We start from the raw sequence: 14,762 nt of genomic DNA on the forward strand, positions 1-14,762 counted from the left end.
AACATATGCAGAGTAGTCGCTTTCCGGTTCAATAAGGGTTCAAATAGGAACCAGTCGAATTTTTCATGGCAGAAACACAATCGAAAGGTTTGCCAAGCCAACAAATAAAAAATATTCTCCGAAAAATTAACTCTAACTCCGGCGTAGCCGTTGAGTCCTAGTAATTTATTAAATAATGCGATTCAATCACCTGCAATCTTTTTTATTTTCTGTCATGTTGTTTTGTTGAGAAAAGCAGCTGGCCCTATACTCAGACTAAATGAGCTCAATATTACTCGTTTTTGATTTCGCGAGCAAATGAACGAAGAGTGCTCTTTTTTTCTGTACAAAGCGAGTGTCAGCAAATATGGGTGAATGCGTAATTTTCTTTGCTGATATTTAATGTGTTTACAAAAAAAAACAACAATATTCAAGTTAAAGTATTTATTTGTTTTGTTGGTTGCCGCAATTTTGTGTACTATTTTCTTAGTTGACTAACATAAAAAAGTTGAATAAATATATTAAATAAAATACAATAAAATAAAATAAGATAAAGTAAATTAAAATAAAATAAAATAAAATGAATAAAATAACATACAAGAAAATAAATAAATTAAATGAAATGAAATGAAATAAAATTAATAAAATTTAATTAAAAAATAAAATAAAATAACCTAAAATAAATAAATTAAAATTAAAAGGAAATGAAATGAAATAAAATTTAATTAAAAAATAAAATAAAATAACACAAAATAAATAAATTAAAATTAAAGGAAATGAAATGAAATAAAATTAATAAATTTTAATTAAAAAATAAAATAAAATAAAATAAATAAATTAAAATTATATAAAACAAAAGGAAATGAAATGAAATAAAATTAATTAAATTTAATTAAAAGATAAAATAAAATAACCTAAAATAAATAAATTAAAATTAAAAGGAAATGAAATGAAATAAAATTTAATTAAAAAATAAAATAAAATAACACAAAATAAATAAATTAAAATTATATAAAATCAAAGGAAATGAAATGAAATAAAATTAATAAAATTTAATTAAAAGATAAAATAAAATAACCTAAAATAAATAAATTAAAATTAAAAGGAAATGAAATGAAATAAAATTTAATTAAAAAATAAAATAAAATAACACAAAATAAATAAATTAAAATTATATAAAATCAAAGGAAATGAAATGAAATAAAATTAATAAAATTTAATTAAAAGATAAAATAAAATAACCTAAAATAAATAAATTAAAATTAAAAGGAAATGAAATGAAATAAAATTTAATTAAAAAATAAAATAAAATAACACAAAATAAATAAATTAAAATTATATAAAATCAAAGGAAATGAAATGAAATAAAATTAATAAAATTTAATTAAAAGATAAAATAAAATAACCTAAAATAAATAAATTAAAATTAAAAGGAAATGAAATGAAATAAAATTTAATTAAAAAATAAAATAAAATAACACAAAATAAATAAATTAAAATTATATAAAATCAAAGGAAATGAAATGAAATAAAATTAATAAAATTTAATTAAAAGATAAAATAAAATAACCTAAAATAAATAAATTAAAATTAAAAGGAAATGAAATGAAATAAAATTTAATTAAAAAATAAAATAAAATAACACAAAATAAATAAATTAAAATTATATAAAATCAAAGGAAATGAAATGAAATAAAATTAATAAAATTTAATTAAAAGATAAAATAAAATAACCTAAAATAAATAAATTAAAATTAAAAGGAAATGAAATGAAATAAAATTTAATTAAAAAATAAAATAAAATAACACAAAATAAATAAATTAAAATTATATAAAATCAAAGGAAATGAAATGAAATAAAATTAATAAAATTTAATTAAAAGATAAAATAAAATAACCTAAAATAAATAAATTAAAATTAAAAGGAAATGAAATGAAATAAAATTTAATTAAAAAATAAAATAAAATAACACAAAATAAATAAATTAAAATTAAAGGAAATGAAATGAAATAAAATTAATAAATTTTAATTAAAAAATAAAATAAAATAAAATAACATAAAATAAATAAATTAAAATTATATAAAACAAAAGGAAATGAAATGAAATAAAATTAATAAAATTTAATTAAAAAAAAAAAAATAAATAATAAGAAAAAAAAATAAATTAAAATAAAATGAAATAAACTAAAGTAAAGTAAAATAAAAAAATTATCTTCTGATTATTTTCGGCCTTAGATTTATAAATATTAAATATTTAACGACCTAGAGGCCATATACATATATATTCAGATTAAAACCAGGATATATTTTATATATATGTAATATATTGGATTTTATTTCGTCGATATTTCAACCTCAATCTGACGTCATTTTCAAGACTAAAAAACAAATATGAAACATTAAAATCATAAAACATATAAAAACATATTCATAAATTTACACTCTTGGGTGTAGCTTGTCGACTAATATAGCAACAAATAAAAAAAAAATGTAAGGCGCGGTATCCTCCGAAGAGATCTAATGCCGAAATTCTCTTCCAATTTGCGTCGTGCTCCTCTTGATTTTCCCTACAAATTGGCCGGACGGGACCTACATGTTTTATGCCGACTCCGAACGGCATCTGCAAGGCAGATGAGTTTTCACTGAGAGCTTTTCACGGGAGAAAAAATTTAGCAATATTAAACATAAATATTGCCTTCTTGTATTTATGTTTAATTATGCTAAATTAGTCGACAAGCTACACCCAAGAGTGTAAGTTTATGAATATGTTTTTATATGTTTTATGATTTTAATGTTTCATGTTTGTTTTTTAGTCTTGAGAATGACCTCAGATTGAGGTCGAAATATCGACGAAATAAAACCCAATATATACTTATATATAAAATCTATCCTGGTCTTAATCTGAATATATATGTATACAAGAATACCCGGCAGACGTTGTTCTGCCCTAAATGTGGTCTATCTGCGTAACTCTGCCACCCCCCCCCCCCTCTTCACTTTTTCCTAATCCTTTTATTCACTCCTCCCTCCGTCCTTTTCGCTTCATCTATATCCCCCCCCCTCCCCCCACCTTCTCGGGGGGCCTGGGGACGTGCTATACTTGATATCATTCGCTATAATATTTTTTATTGATAAGCACGTTGTTTAATTAAACACCAACCAATTACACGGGAGTATATTCGCACCACCTGAAAATGTGAGTGTCGGTGCGTATAGGGTAACATTTTATTATTACGTATAAAGAAATAAAAAAATTTGAAATAAAATAATATTGCGTCTATAAACTGGGAAATAACCTATTCTATATTTCAAGTCAGATTGAACTGCACATGGCATGCAAAACAAATTCCAGATCGGTTCCGTAGTTTAGGAGTCCATCGGGTACAAACATAGTGACAGGTGATTTTTATATATTAAGATGACCTCGAGCCCGTTAAATATTTCAAATTTTTAAAATAGAAAAATAAAATTAAGGAAAGAAAACAAAACGGGCAGATGATGATTGGCACGGCAAATTCTCTGGATTACCCATTTGCAGCATAAAACTATCCATCATGTGCTTGTATATCCAGGGCGTTTAATGGGAAAGGGTATACCTGTCATAAAATCCCGCATCCGGGTTGGGTCTTGAGCATGGGTACTTATGGTTTGAAACCTTACCAATGGAAAACAAGTAAGGACGGGACTGTCTTCGGCTGGGGAGGACACTTCATACCTTTCATGGGTGGGGCTGAACAATAACCTTATCCCGTTCGTAATCTCCAAATAATCGGATGTATAAGATAAGAAATATATAGTGAACAGATGTACATACCTAAGCGATTTTTAAGATAAATATAAAATAAAAAATGGCAAAAATATATACTATATACGTATAGCTCCGATCAAAGTGATTTTTTCAGGAAATCTTCTATGATAATTTAGAATAAATATCACCAAGTTTAACGTTTTTATATTGGAAATTAAGCGAGAAATTCCTAAAAATCATTCTATCTGAATGGTCGGTTGTATGGGATATATACTATATATAGCTCCGATCGAAGTGATTTTTCCAGAAAATCTTTTATGATATATTGAAACATATATCCGAGTTTCACGTTTATACTTTCTAAATTAAGGGAGAAATTGCCAAAAATCTTTCTATCTGAACGATCATGGGATATATACTATATATAGCTCCGATCAAAGTGATTTTTTCAGGATATCTTCTATGATATATTAGAATATATATCACCGAGCTTCACGTTTATACTTTCTAAATTGCGGCAGGAATGGCCAAAATCGTCTTATCTGAACGATCGGTTGTTAAGGCAAGGACTAGCCTCACGGCCATACAAGATGATGTTTGCATGAACACAAGTGCCATTCTGAGCCAAGGCGTTGGTTTTATAGTGGGAAAGAGGCTTAGCTTCTAATTGTCTTTTTCTTCCTCTTCTTTTACCGATAAGGAGACCTCCTACAGGTTTTGGTGGTCCTTTGGCAGATATTGATCCGGTACGTTCCGAAAAAAAAACACCATTACGACACTAGACCGACCATATGGGCAACGATTTTATGTCTCCATGTCAAACCTTCTAGGTCATCCAAACCTCTCCTTCCGTGGGGAATTTGGAGGCCTCGTCTGATAAATAAACAGTCACAGGAAGGCGTATTTGATTCAATAGCAGGAAATTTCAGCCACCCTAATTTACATCATCCAAGGGGTTGAGGCGAATTGATATCGTAGCAGTTTGAATTGAGGTCATGTACCGTAGGAGATTTAGCAAAAAAAAAAAAGATACCCAAAGGTACTTCGATCTCTTCTGACGAAAAAATACGAACACAAATCGATGACGTCGTGATTGTTGGTAGGACTAAGCCCAAAGTCTTAGATGTACCCACTTTACGTGGACCGAATGTCGATTCGAAACATTACTTTGTGGCAGCCAAGATACGCATACGCAGCCGTGCAGTGTAGAAAGTGCACACAGCGACCTAAGAAAAGCTTGCAACCGAGAAGCTGCTAACGAAACACAGATCAATTCTCAGCAACTCTTGGCTCACACAAGTGTCCACTTAGAGCAACCTGAATATATAGGGACACATTTCTCTTTCACTATGTACGGTCGGTGCTACCCAGATTTCCAGCGAGCTCATTGTATAATAAGAAATATCGCGTTGCATATACAAAAAAAATTGCTGGGTATAGAGCTATAGCCACGTGATGTACGGATGCAGCAACTTGATGTCAAGTAAGTATAAGGAGCTTCATATTCAGTTTAAGATTATAATGGTGTATTATCAGTATGGATTCAGATATAGTACGTCTGCCATGGATGAAATCTGGGAAGAGTACTCATGCTAAGAGAAGCAGCATGCCAAGTCTCATTATTCTTTTCAAAACACTTGGCTTACTCGGCATGGGCAGAATTGTGCCGAATGAAGAGGGCTGTAGAGTTTCCTTGACGACCTGAGGTCTACTCTTGCATATATTAGTGTAAAGAACTCTAAGAAAATTTAGAACAGACATTACTGGTTATTTGGGTTTTGATGGATCACTTTCCATTGAGGAAACCTCTTCTGCTGCAGCTGTATGGAATATTATGAGATGGAACTATTGGGTTATTTTCAGATCCTCTCAGCAGATTTTCTAAAATTTGGATCTCCGAAGAATTTATCCAGAGCGGAGATCAGTAATATTTGAAAATAAATCACTGCTACGCAATCTTACCTTATCAAGGGTCTTTACAACTGTAGCTGAACAAAACCATCAGCTGCTTCAGAATGAGAAACCCCTTGCCCAACAATCATGATCAGGATAAGGGCTATAGAGATAGCGAGAAAAGAACAAGAAGAAGTATTTGCTGGCATTAAATACCTCTAGTTCGTAACTCTTTGGGATAAAGTGGTTCATCAATATGGGAGCTGAGGGCAACCGAAAAAGCCATATTAATTAAGAAATTCATGGGAGAACCACTCGTGCACACAATTGCTAGTTTGCATTGAGAATAGAATAGAGAAGGTAAAATCTATATCGAATCGCAATCTATAATTATCTTAACTATCTTTCAAACATGTATGACCCAATGTGTAGCTAGATATCTGTCATGAAGGGTGGCGCAGGAAGATGACGGTCATCTGGGGATTTTCGACAGAAAATCACAGATTACAAGAGCTAAGGGGCATTAGTGGCGGCTATGTCGTGTATGTCGTGTAGAGGAGGAAGAGTTGGCCCCCTTTCGGAGAGGAGACATATTAGAAGTAGCAAAATACATATTACTTAGTTACTTAATTGGCGCTTAACCGTCTAAACGGTTATAGCCGTCCAACAAGGCGCGCCAGTCGCTCCTTCACTCCGCCAACCGGCGCCAATTGGTCACACCAAGGGAGTTTAAATGGTTTTCCACCTGGTCCTTCCAACGGAGTGGGGGCCGCCCTCTACCTCTGCTTCCATAGGCGGGTTCCGATAGAAACACTTTCTTGGCCGGAGCATCATCTTTCATTCGCATAACATGGCCTAGCCAGCGCAGCCGCTGCGTTTTAATTCGCTGGACTATGTTGATGTCTGCGTATAGCTCGTACAGCTCGTAATTAAATCTTCTTCGGTACTCGCCATCGCCAACGCGTAGAGGTCCATAAATCTTTCGAAGAACTTTTCTCTCGAACACTCCCAAAGCCGCTTCATCTGCTGTTGTCATGGTCCATGCTTCTGCCCCATATAGCAGGACGGGTACGATAAGTGACTTGTGGAGTATGATTTTCGTTCGCCGAGAGAGGACTTTACTTTTCAATTGCCTACCTAGTCCAAAGTAGCATTTATTGGCAAGATTGATTCTTCGCTGGATTTCAGTGCTGATGTTGTTGCTAGTGTTGATGCTGGTTCCCAAATAAACGAAGTCTTTTACTATTTCGAAATTATGGCTGCCAACAGTAGCGTGGTTGCCAAGGCGCCTATGCGCTGACTCTTTGCTCGATGACAGCAGGTACTTCGTTTTGTCCTCATCATTCGTACAGGTAAAGGTTTGAACGCATCCGCTGTCTTAAATGGCGATTAAAATACCCAATTTATTTCAAGAGCGCAATTTAAAGCTTATCTAACCCAATCACCAGTCCCTCAGCAACCCTTGGTGGATCCTGTTTCCTTAGCAGCCAGGACTTAGGCGACGCCAAGATCCTCAGGGAACAAGGAATTGGGGGGAAAATTGGTCTAGAAGGTTGTGGTCATATTAAATCTTTCCCGAGATGGTCGGGCTCATACCTTAATGGAACTTGCTGCCGGATCTATATGAGACCATCAACCTCGATAATACTCCCAACAACAACAACAACAACTAAGTCCGTAAAGCCTACTGTCTTCTGGAGGAAAATCAATTGCTCTCAAAACAGATTTTGATGAAAATAACAAAACATTAAAAGAAAAAGCGAAGAGCTTAAAAATAAAACACCTACAAAATGTTTAGCTAATCGGCGAGAAGAACGGTAAAACGAAAGTAACAAAAGAGACAATGCCCTGAGAAAATTTTTTTAAACAAAAAGAAAGAAAGAAAATGTGTAACACAACAAGCTTTAGAAAAATGACCAGCTGTTGAACAACTAGAGAGCAGGAAAAAGTGAAAATAATTCAACATAATGGAACAGCTGAGAATATAAAGGGGGTAGTGAAAGCAGAAAAAATAACAAACAAGAAAATTTGTCAACATAATAAGCTGGTGACTAAAGACAAACAAACACAATTTCAAGCAAAGTTGGCTGGTCCTCCGTGAAGGATAAACAAAAAAGAAAAACAACTAACACAAAAAATAAGCGCAAATCGAAAATGATGGCTTATCAGACACCAACAAGCTTAACGGACGCACGCTCATACACCATTGACCCAAAATCAAGCACAACAACTACAAGTAAATTGAATTTGTTGAAGAGTAAACGAAATTCGAATGAAATCGAATTGAATTGCACTGCAGTAGTTTAAGCGCTGTTCTACAGAAACAACAACTATGCACCCTAAAGCTATGAGAAAAGGGATCAACAGCAGTTTTTCTTTCGAATTTTTAGCTGGTCAAATACAAACAGCGTTATACATTTATATACCGACTTCCATAGACATCTTACAATAGCACGGCATCGCGTTGGCGTCATTTGTCAATGGCATTTGAGTGATGGAATAAATTACCAAATGGACGTAACTGATGAAATAACAGCGGGTTTAGGGACACTTTTGTATACACGCACAATAGTGAACGGCAGCTGAAACAAAGTAATGCCTTAAAATTGAAAAAGTTTGATTATTCAGTTGGTTGGCAAGGAAATCGAAAGGAGCTGGGAGAAATATCTCGAAATAGGGCGGCCACCGTGGTGTGATGGTAGCGTGCTCCGCCTACCACACCGTAAGCCGTGGGTTCGCACGCCGGGCAAAGCAACATCAAAATTTTAGAAATAAGGTTTTTTAATTACAAGAAATTTTTTCTTCGTATCGATAAAATGGTTATCAATGAATTACCGATATTTTACAGAGGAGTTGTCATTTGTTTATCGAAAAGCTATCAAGTTATTGATATGTTATCGAAAATTTATCGATATGTCCACGAAAAACTATCGATAAGTTATTGAAAAATATAGATATTTATACATTAATTTATTAATTTGTTATCGTAAAGGCATCGATTTTTTATGAAAAGGTTATCGATATGCTAACTAATAGTAATCCAAGTTATCGAATTGTTGTCAAAACGTATTTACTTTTTACTCGAAAATTTTCGGAATATTATCGCATTGTTATCGATTTGTCACCAAAAAATTAATTGAATTTTTATCGGAGTGTTATAAATTTGTTATCGGTGTGTTATCGACATGCAGAGCTTGCTACTTTACACTAGGTAGGCAATTTAAAAGTAAAATGCCCACTCGGCAAACGATAATCACGCTTTACAAGTCTCTTATCATACGCGTCTTCTTTTATTGTGCGGAAGAATTTGGGAGTGTTCGGGAGAAAAATTATTCGGGATCTCTACGCGTTGACGAACAGAAGATTTAATGATGAATTGCACGAGGTTTACTTACGTAAAAATCAAATTAGTCCAGCGAATTTAAATAAAGCGTCTTCGCTGGCTAGGCCATGATATGCGAACGAGGGATGATGCTCCGGCTATGAAAGTGTTTTTTATCGAAATCGGCTTATGGAAGTAGAAGAAGGGGCGGCTCCCACTCCGTTGGAATTACCAGATGGCAAAGAATTTAAATTCCCTTGTTTTGGTCAGTAGGCGCCAATTAATTCAACGAAGAAGCGACAGACGCGTCTTGCTGGACGGACGTATCAATTTAAAAAAATTAAGTGAGTGAAAGAAGCGATCAGTAAATCGATTGCCTGATATATGTAGCTTTTCAGAAGTTTTTATTAAAAAAAAACTTTGGTCCCGCTTCATTTGAAAAAGTTCCATCTGATTTGAACAAAGTTTTGTTTGACTTAAAAAAATATTCATTTTGTTTCGAAACAGTCTTATTTGATTTGAAAAAAGATTAATTTGTTTTGAAGAAAGTTTAGCTTGATTTGTGGAACGTTTAAATTGATTTGAAAAAAGTTTTATTTGATTTGAAAAAAGTTTCATTTGAACTGAAAAACATTTCATTTGACTTTCAAAATATATTCATTGGATTTGAAAATAGTTTCATTTGATTTGAAGAAAGTTCTATTAGATTCGAAGCAAGTTTAATTTGATTTGAAAAATGCTTGATTTGATTTGAAAAAAAGTGTTGTTCGATTGCAAGAAGTCTCATTTGATTTAAACAAGTTTCATTTGATTTGAAAAAAGTTTAATTTGATTTGAAAAATTTTTGGCTAGATAAAGGTGTTTATTGATTTAAAAAAGTTTCATTTGATTTGAAGAAAGTTTTATTTTACTTGAAAAAATTTTCTTTTGATTTGAAAAAAGTTCTACTTGATTTGAGAAAATTTTGATTTCGTTTCATTTGAAAATTGTAAAAAAGTTTCATTTGATTTGAAAAAAGTTTTATTTGATTCGAAAAACGTTTCGTTTCATTTGAATAAAGTTTCACTTGATTTGAAAAAAATTTCATTTGACTTGGAAAAAAATTCATTTGATTTGAAGAAAGTTTCATTTGATTTGAAAAAAGTTTCCTTTGATCTAAAGAAAGTTTCATTTAATTTGAAAAAAGTTTAATTTGATTTGAAAAAAGTTTAATTTCGTTTCATTTGAAAAAAGTTCCATTTGACTGGAAAAAAGTTTCATTTGATTTGAAGAAAGTTTCATTTCGTTTCATTTGAAAAAAGTTCCATTTGACTGGAAAAAAGTTTCATTTGATTTGAAGAAAGTTTGATTTCGTTTCATTTGAAAAAAGTTCCATTTGACTGGAAAAAAGTTTCATTTGACTTGAAGTAATATTCATTTGATTTCAAAAAAGTTTTATTAGATTTGGAAAAAGTTGTAGTTGATTCGAAAAATATTTCGTTTGATTTGAAAAAAATTTCACCTGGAATACTATAACAATTCCCTTCGTAGATTCGATACTATCCAGTGTGAGTGATTCTTTACTGTTTTTATCATCTAATTTTAGCGATAATAGTTACCATGTGAATTGATGCTGAAAAAATTTGGTGATTTTAGGTAAAATATGAGGGTTCAATAAACTTACAAACATTCCTCGTGTTCCCATGAAACGTGAACCAGATACGGAGAGAGATTTAACATGGAAATGCAACAACAACGTGATCTATATCGTTCATATTGTTGTTGCATTTGCATGTTAAATCTCTATCCGTATCTGGTTCATGTTTCATTGGAACACGAGGTCTTATAATTGCCTCCTCAGCGCCACTAAAAGAGAAGGCTACAAACCAAAATTGAACCGAACAGCGAATAGAACTGATTATATTTGAAATGTGAAAATCCTAGCGAAAATAAATTCACAAAATCTATTTGGAAAATTTTCTACACAACTCACTGAAAAAGCGTGTAGGAAAACAATCCCCTATGCAAAGTATGAGTAAGGTACTACGAGCAAGTAAATAAAAAATGTAAGGGGCGATAACCTCCGAAGTGATTTTATAATTTCCTTTTCTCTCCCTCTTCTTTTTTTACACCCCCTACCTCTCTCCTTCTTTTTTCTTAGATCCCTCATTCCTCTAATTTATCATTCTTTGCTTTATTTTTAAAATTTTATTTTTTCACACATAATTCATACTCAAAATCTCATAACTTAAGCAAAATATTTTAGCTGCGCAATTTTTGTCTATCATCTCATATAGACAGCTATTTTTACAATGGATTGCTTAAATTTAATAAAAGCTCTTAAATCACTCAATGGAATAGTTTGAACTTTTTGTGAATTCAATGCTATGACCAAACAAAAGTTCTGCACTTAAGTACGTGCTTGGCGTATGAGTAACTTTTGCTGACATACAAAATTTGTCGCACCACCCAGTGGCGCAGGTGAAATAAAAAAAAATTTAATTCAAAATTCTTAGTTCTGAAATATGAAAAAATTTCGTCTTGATCGCAGGAACTTATAGCCAAATTTTGGTGATGAGTGTTTGGAATAAGACACAACACAGCATTTGTTTGCATTTAAAAATAAATTATTGTCTGCGCACCAGCGGGCAAAAGAATCCAAATCAGATTGCAAGGTAGTGCAGTCAAAGCTATTACGGATCGTTAGAAATAGTTTGGCATCATCTGCAAACATCAAACATTTTGTGAATTTGAATTGCTGGGGCAAATCTATATATATAAAAGAAAATGGTGTTGGTTACCGCCTACCACACCAAAGATCCTGGGTCACGCACCGGAAAATGTAACACCAAAAACTTCAGAAACAAATTTTTTCAATTAGAAGAAAATTTGTCTAAGCGGGGTCGCCCCTCGCCAGTGTTTGGCAAGCACTCCGAGTGTATTTCTGCTATGAAAAGCTCTCAGTGAAAACTCATCTGCCTTGCAGATGCCGTTCGGAGTTGGCATTAAACAAGTAGGTCCCATCCTGCCAATTTGTAGGAAAAAAGAGGAGAACTTCGCAAATTGGAAGAGAAGCTCGGCCTTAGACCTCTTTGGTGGTTATCGCGCCCTACATTTATTTACTTATTTTACATACCTATTTACATACGTCCTTTTCGATTTGCCTGAAATTTGGTATATAAATTTGCCTATATTAGTATTTATGAACCTTTTTTCCGGGAAGTAGACCAGAGACGGCCTGGACTGGGATTAGGACTAGAACTGGAACGAAATACATACTACCCTCTGGGACTGGCAATAAGGGATGAAGAAGAATGAGAAGAAGTTGAGAGAAGAGAAAAGAGGGAAGGAGAAGGAGACTGAGAAAGAGGTAGAGTGAGACGAAGATAGAGATAGATGAAGCAAAAGAGACGGAAGGAGGAGTGAATAAAAGGATTAAGAAAAAGTGAAGAGGGAGGAGAGGGGCGGAGCTTGACGGAAAAGCTTATTAAAATGTATGCAGATAGACCAAATTTAAGGCAGACAATGTTTACCGGGTCTGCTAGTCATTTATAAAAATTAGGAATAATAGAGGACCACATAGTTGTCCTCTGCGGAATACCTGACCATGCGTGAATCAGCAGAGATGACTTGACGGCTCCAGTTGCCACATAGAGCTCCCTGTTCGACAAAAAAAAAAAAACTCGTGAAGAATTTCAACAAGTTTCCATTTATTCCATACTTGGCTAACTTGCGTACCAGAATAGTATGATCAACCTAGTCAAATGCTTTCGGCAAGTCAGTGTATATATGATGTCGAGTTGCTCAAAGTTCTCTGAAGCACGGACAATTTGATTAGCAAGTAAAGCTAAATTTGTGGAAGTACACCTACCTGGGAAAAATCCGTGCTGGCACTCCACTATAGCCTGCCTATGTAATGGAACAATTTAGTATGGGATTTAAGGAGCATAATTTCCACGAGTCTAAAAAAGTTCCGCTGTTCAGGCAATTTCGAAATGGAAGAGCTAAAGGTCCTGCAATGGAGTTTGCGCATATTTTGAAAAACATATGAGAAAACCCCTCAGTTTAGATTGACAGAAGACAGAAGAAGTTAGAGATTAACAGAAGAACGTCATCTGCGGTAACACCGAAATTAGAAATTTGGCACTGCTACCAAGAGTGAAATATAGGATAGGTGAAGGGGTAAACTTTGAGTAAACTTTTTCGAATTATTTCGCGAATAAGTTTCAGGCATCCTGTGGATTACTGGGCACTTCGCCATCGTACTCCATGGTCGTAGGAAAGCCATTGGGTTTTCTTTAAGAGTTAATAACCGACCAGCAACTAGACGAATTTGACTTTAATTTTGATTCGAGTTTAAGCATATATTGCTTAAATAAAGACTTATTAAGGTAATCGGATTGCTTTTTAAGTCTTATATAGTTAAGTCGATCAATATCTTTACAGCTCTACCTATGTTTTTTAAAAGCTTTATTTTTTCTATTTTTGAGATTAGTTAGTTTTAGATTAAACCAGGCTGGTCTATTCATTAAGACCTTACGTTTTAGAGGTATGAAGCTCGAAAAGCTCGAAGCTAAGAAAAGTCCAATCGGTAGCTAAGAAGAACTCGTTTATAGCCACATGATCGGCCTTGAAATAATTATATTCCAATGTTGATTCTGCTGGTTTTTTATAAGTTGCAGTTGAGCTACATTCACTAGTACACTGTCCTAGACAGGAAGAAGTATTATAAAACTTTAAATTTTTTTGTAAAGATTCATTCATACATATATTCATATTTAGCTTGAATTAAACAAAAAGAAAAAAACCGTTTCCTTATACTTATCAGTCTACTCATAGTTACTACTTACAACCCCACTGCATTGGGTTACCAGTTTGCCATCATGGAGCACTTCTAACTGCAACTGCATTAAACACTCGACTTTTAATTCAATTTCTTTGCATAATTCTTTCATATTTCCGTTACTAAAGCAACACTGCCTATACAAAAGTTAAAAACAATTGAATTGCAAAAACTTCCGTTCTTACTACAAACTTGTCTCGTCAGCTTTTTCTTCTTTTTTGTGTTTTGTTTACTTTTCCACTTTTCACATTTGTTACAAACGCTAAGTACTTATGCCAGTAATACACAGTTGTTGCTTTTTTTGTCACTCACCTGATGGCAATGCTCTTAGACTTCAAATTATTCCAACGTTGATTCATTTCATCGAGTCGACGCTGCAACATCACCGCATCCTCTTGCGAGGTGAGTGACCCCAATAATTTGCGGCCGGTGCCATCGAGACGATCATAAACGACGCGATGAGTTTCAATTTCCGATTGTAAATCCTGTCAAATGAGAAGAAAAAAAAAATGGATGGAAGAGAAGAGAAAAATATAAAGTTAGTAAAGCAGTTTTGAGGGTGTTGGTGTAAAAAGTGTATGAATAAAATTTACAATGGAATTATGTACAAAAATAAAAAAATACAGAAAAATATTGCATAAATTTAGGCGTAGCAGGTGAAGTAAGATATATTTAAATGTGTTGTTGCCTCACATAATGGTGGGTGGCAAAAGTTTAGAATTGCTTTTTTGTTCTTTTTAAACCTGCTTCAAGCTTGTAAAGCTACTGCGTTAGCAAATCCTTGTGTTTTTGTTGTTGTGTGACATACGAGAAATATGATTCTTTAAGCAATAGTTCCGTTGTACTTCAAAGCTTAAAGCAAAGGTAAGCTGGGAGTGTTTAACTAAATAAATATTTTAATATTTAAATTTTGAAATAGATATTATGGAACAAAAACTAAAAAAAGCTGTAAGGGATAAAAAGCTGTTAAGGGAATTAAGACGCGCATTAGATTTCA

At 33.0% G+C, this 14,762-nt stretch overlaps 1 protein-coding gene across 19 annotated transcripts in view; it reads right to left on the reverse strand.

Moving 5' to 3' along the window:
* The window catches only part of Dys (Dystrophin), a 1,130,370-nt gene that overhangs the window by 399,762 nt on the left and 715,846 nt on the right, over window positions 1-14,762 (reverse strand). For all 19 annotated transcript variants that reach the window (XM_067758240.1, XM_067758241.1, XM_067758256.1 and 16 more), the window contains one exon: window positions 14,078-14,250. In XM_067758240.1, the coding sequence (XP_067614341.1) occupies window positions 14,078-14,250 (173 nt within the window). The remainder of the gene's footprint in view (window positions 1-14,077; window positions 14,251-14,762) is intronic.

The sequence above is a fragment of the Eurosta solidaginis genome, chromosome 1 (genome assembly GCF_040869045.1).
Source record: "Eurosta solidaginis isolate ZX-2024a chromosome 1, ASM4086904v1, whole genome shotgun sequence".
NCBI lineage: Eukaryota > Metazoa > Arthropoda > Insecta > Diptera > Tephritidae > Eurosta > Eurosta solidaginis.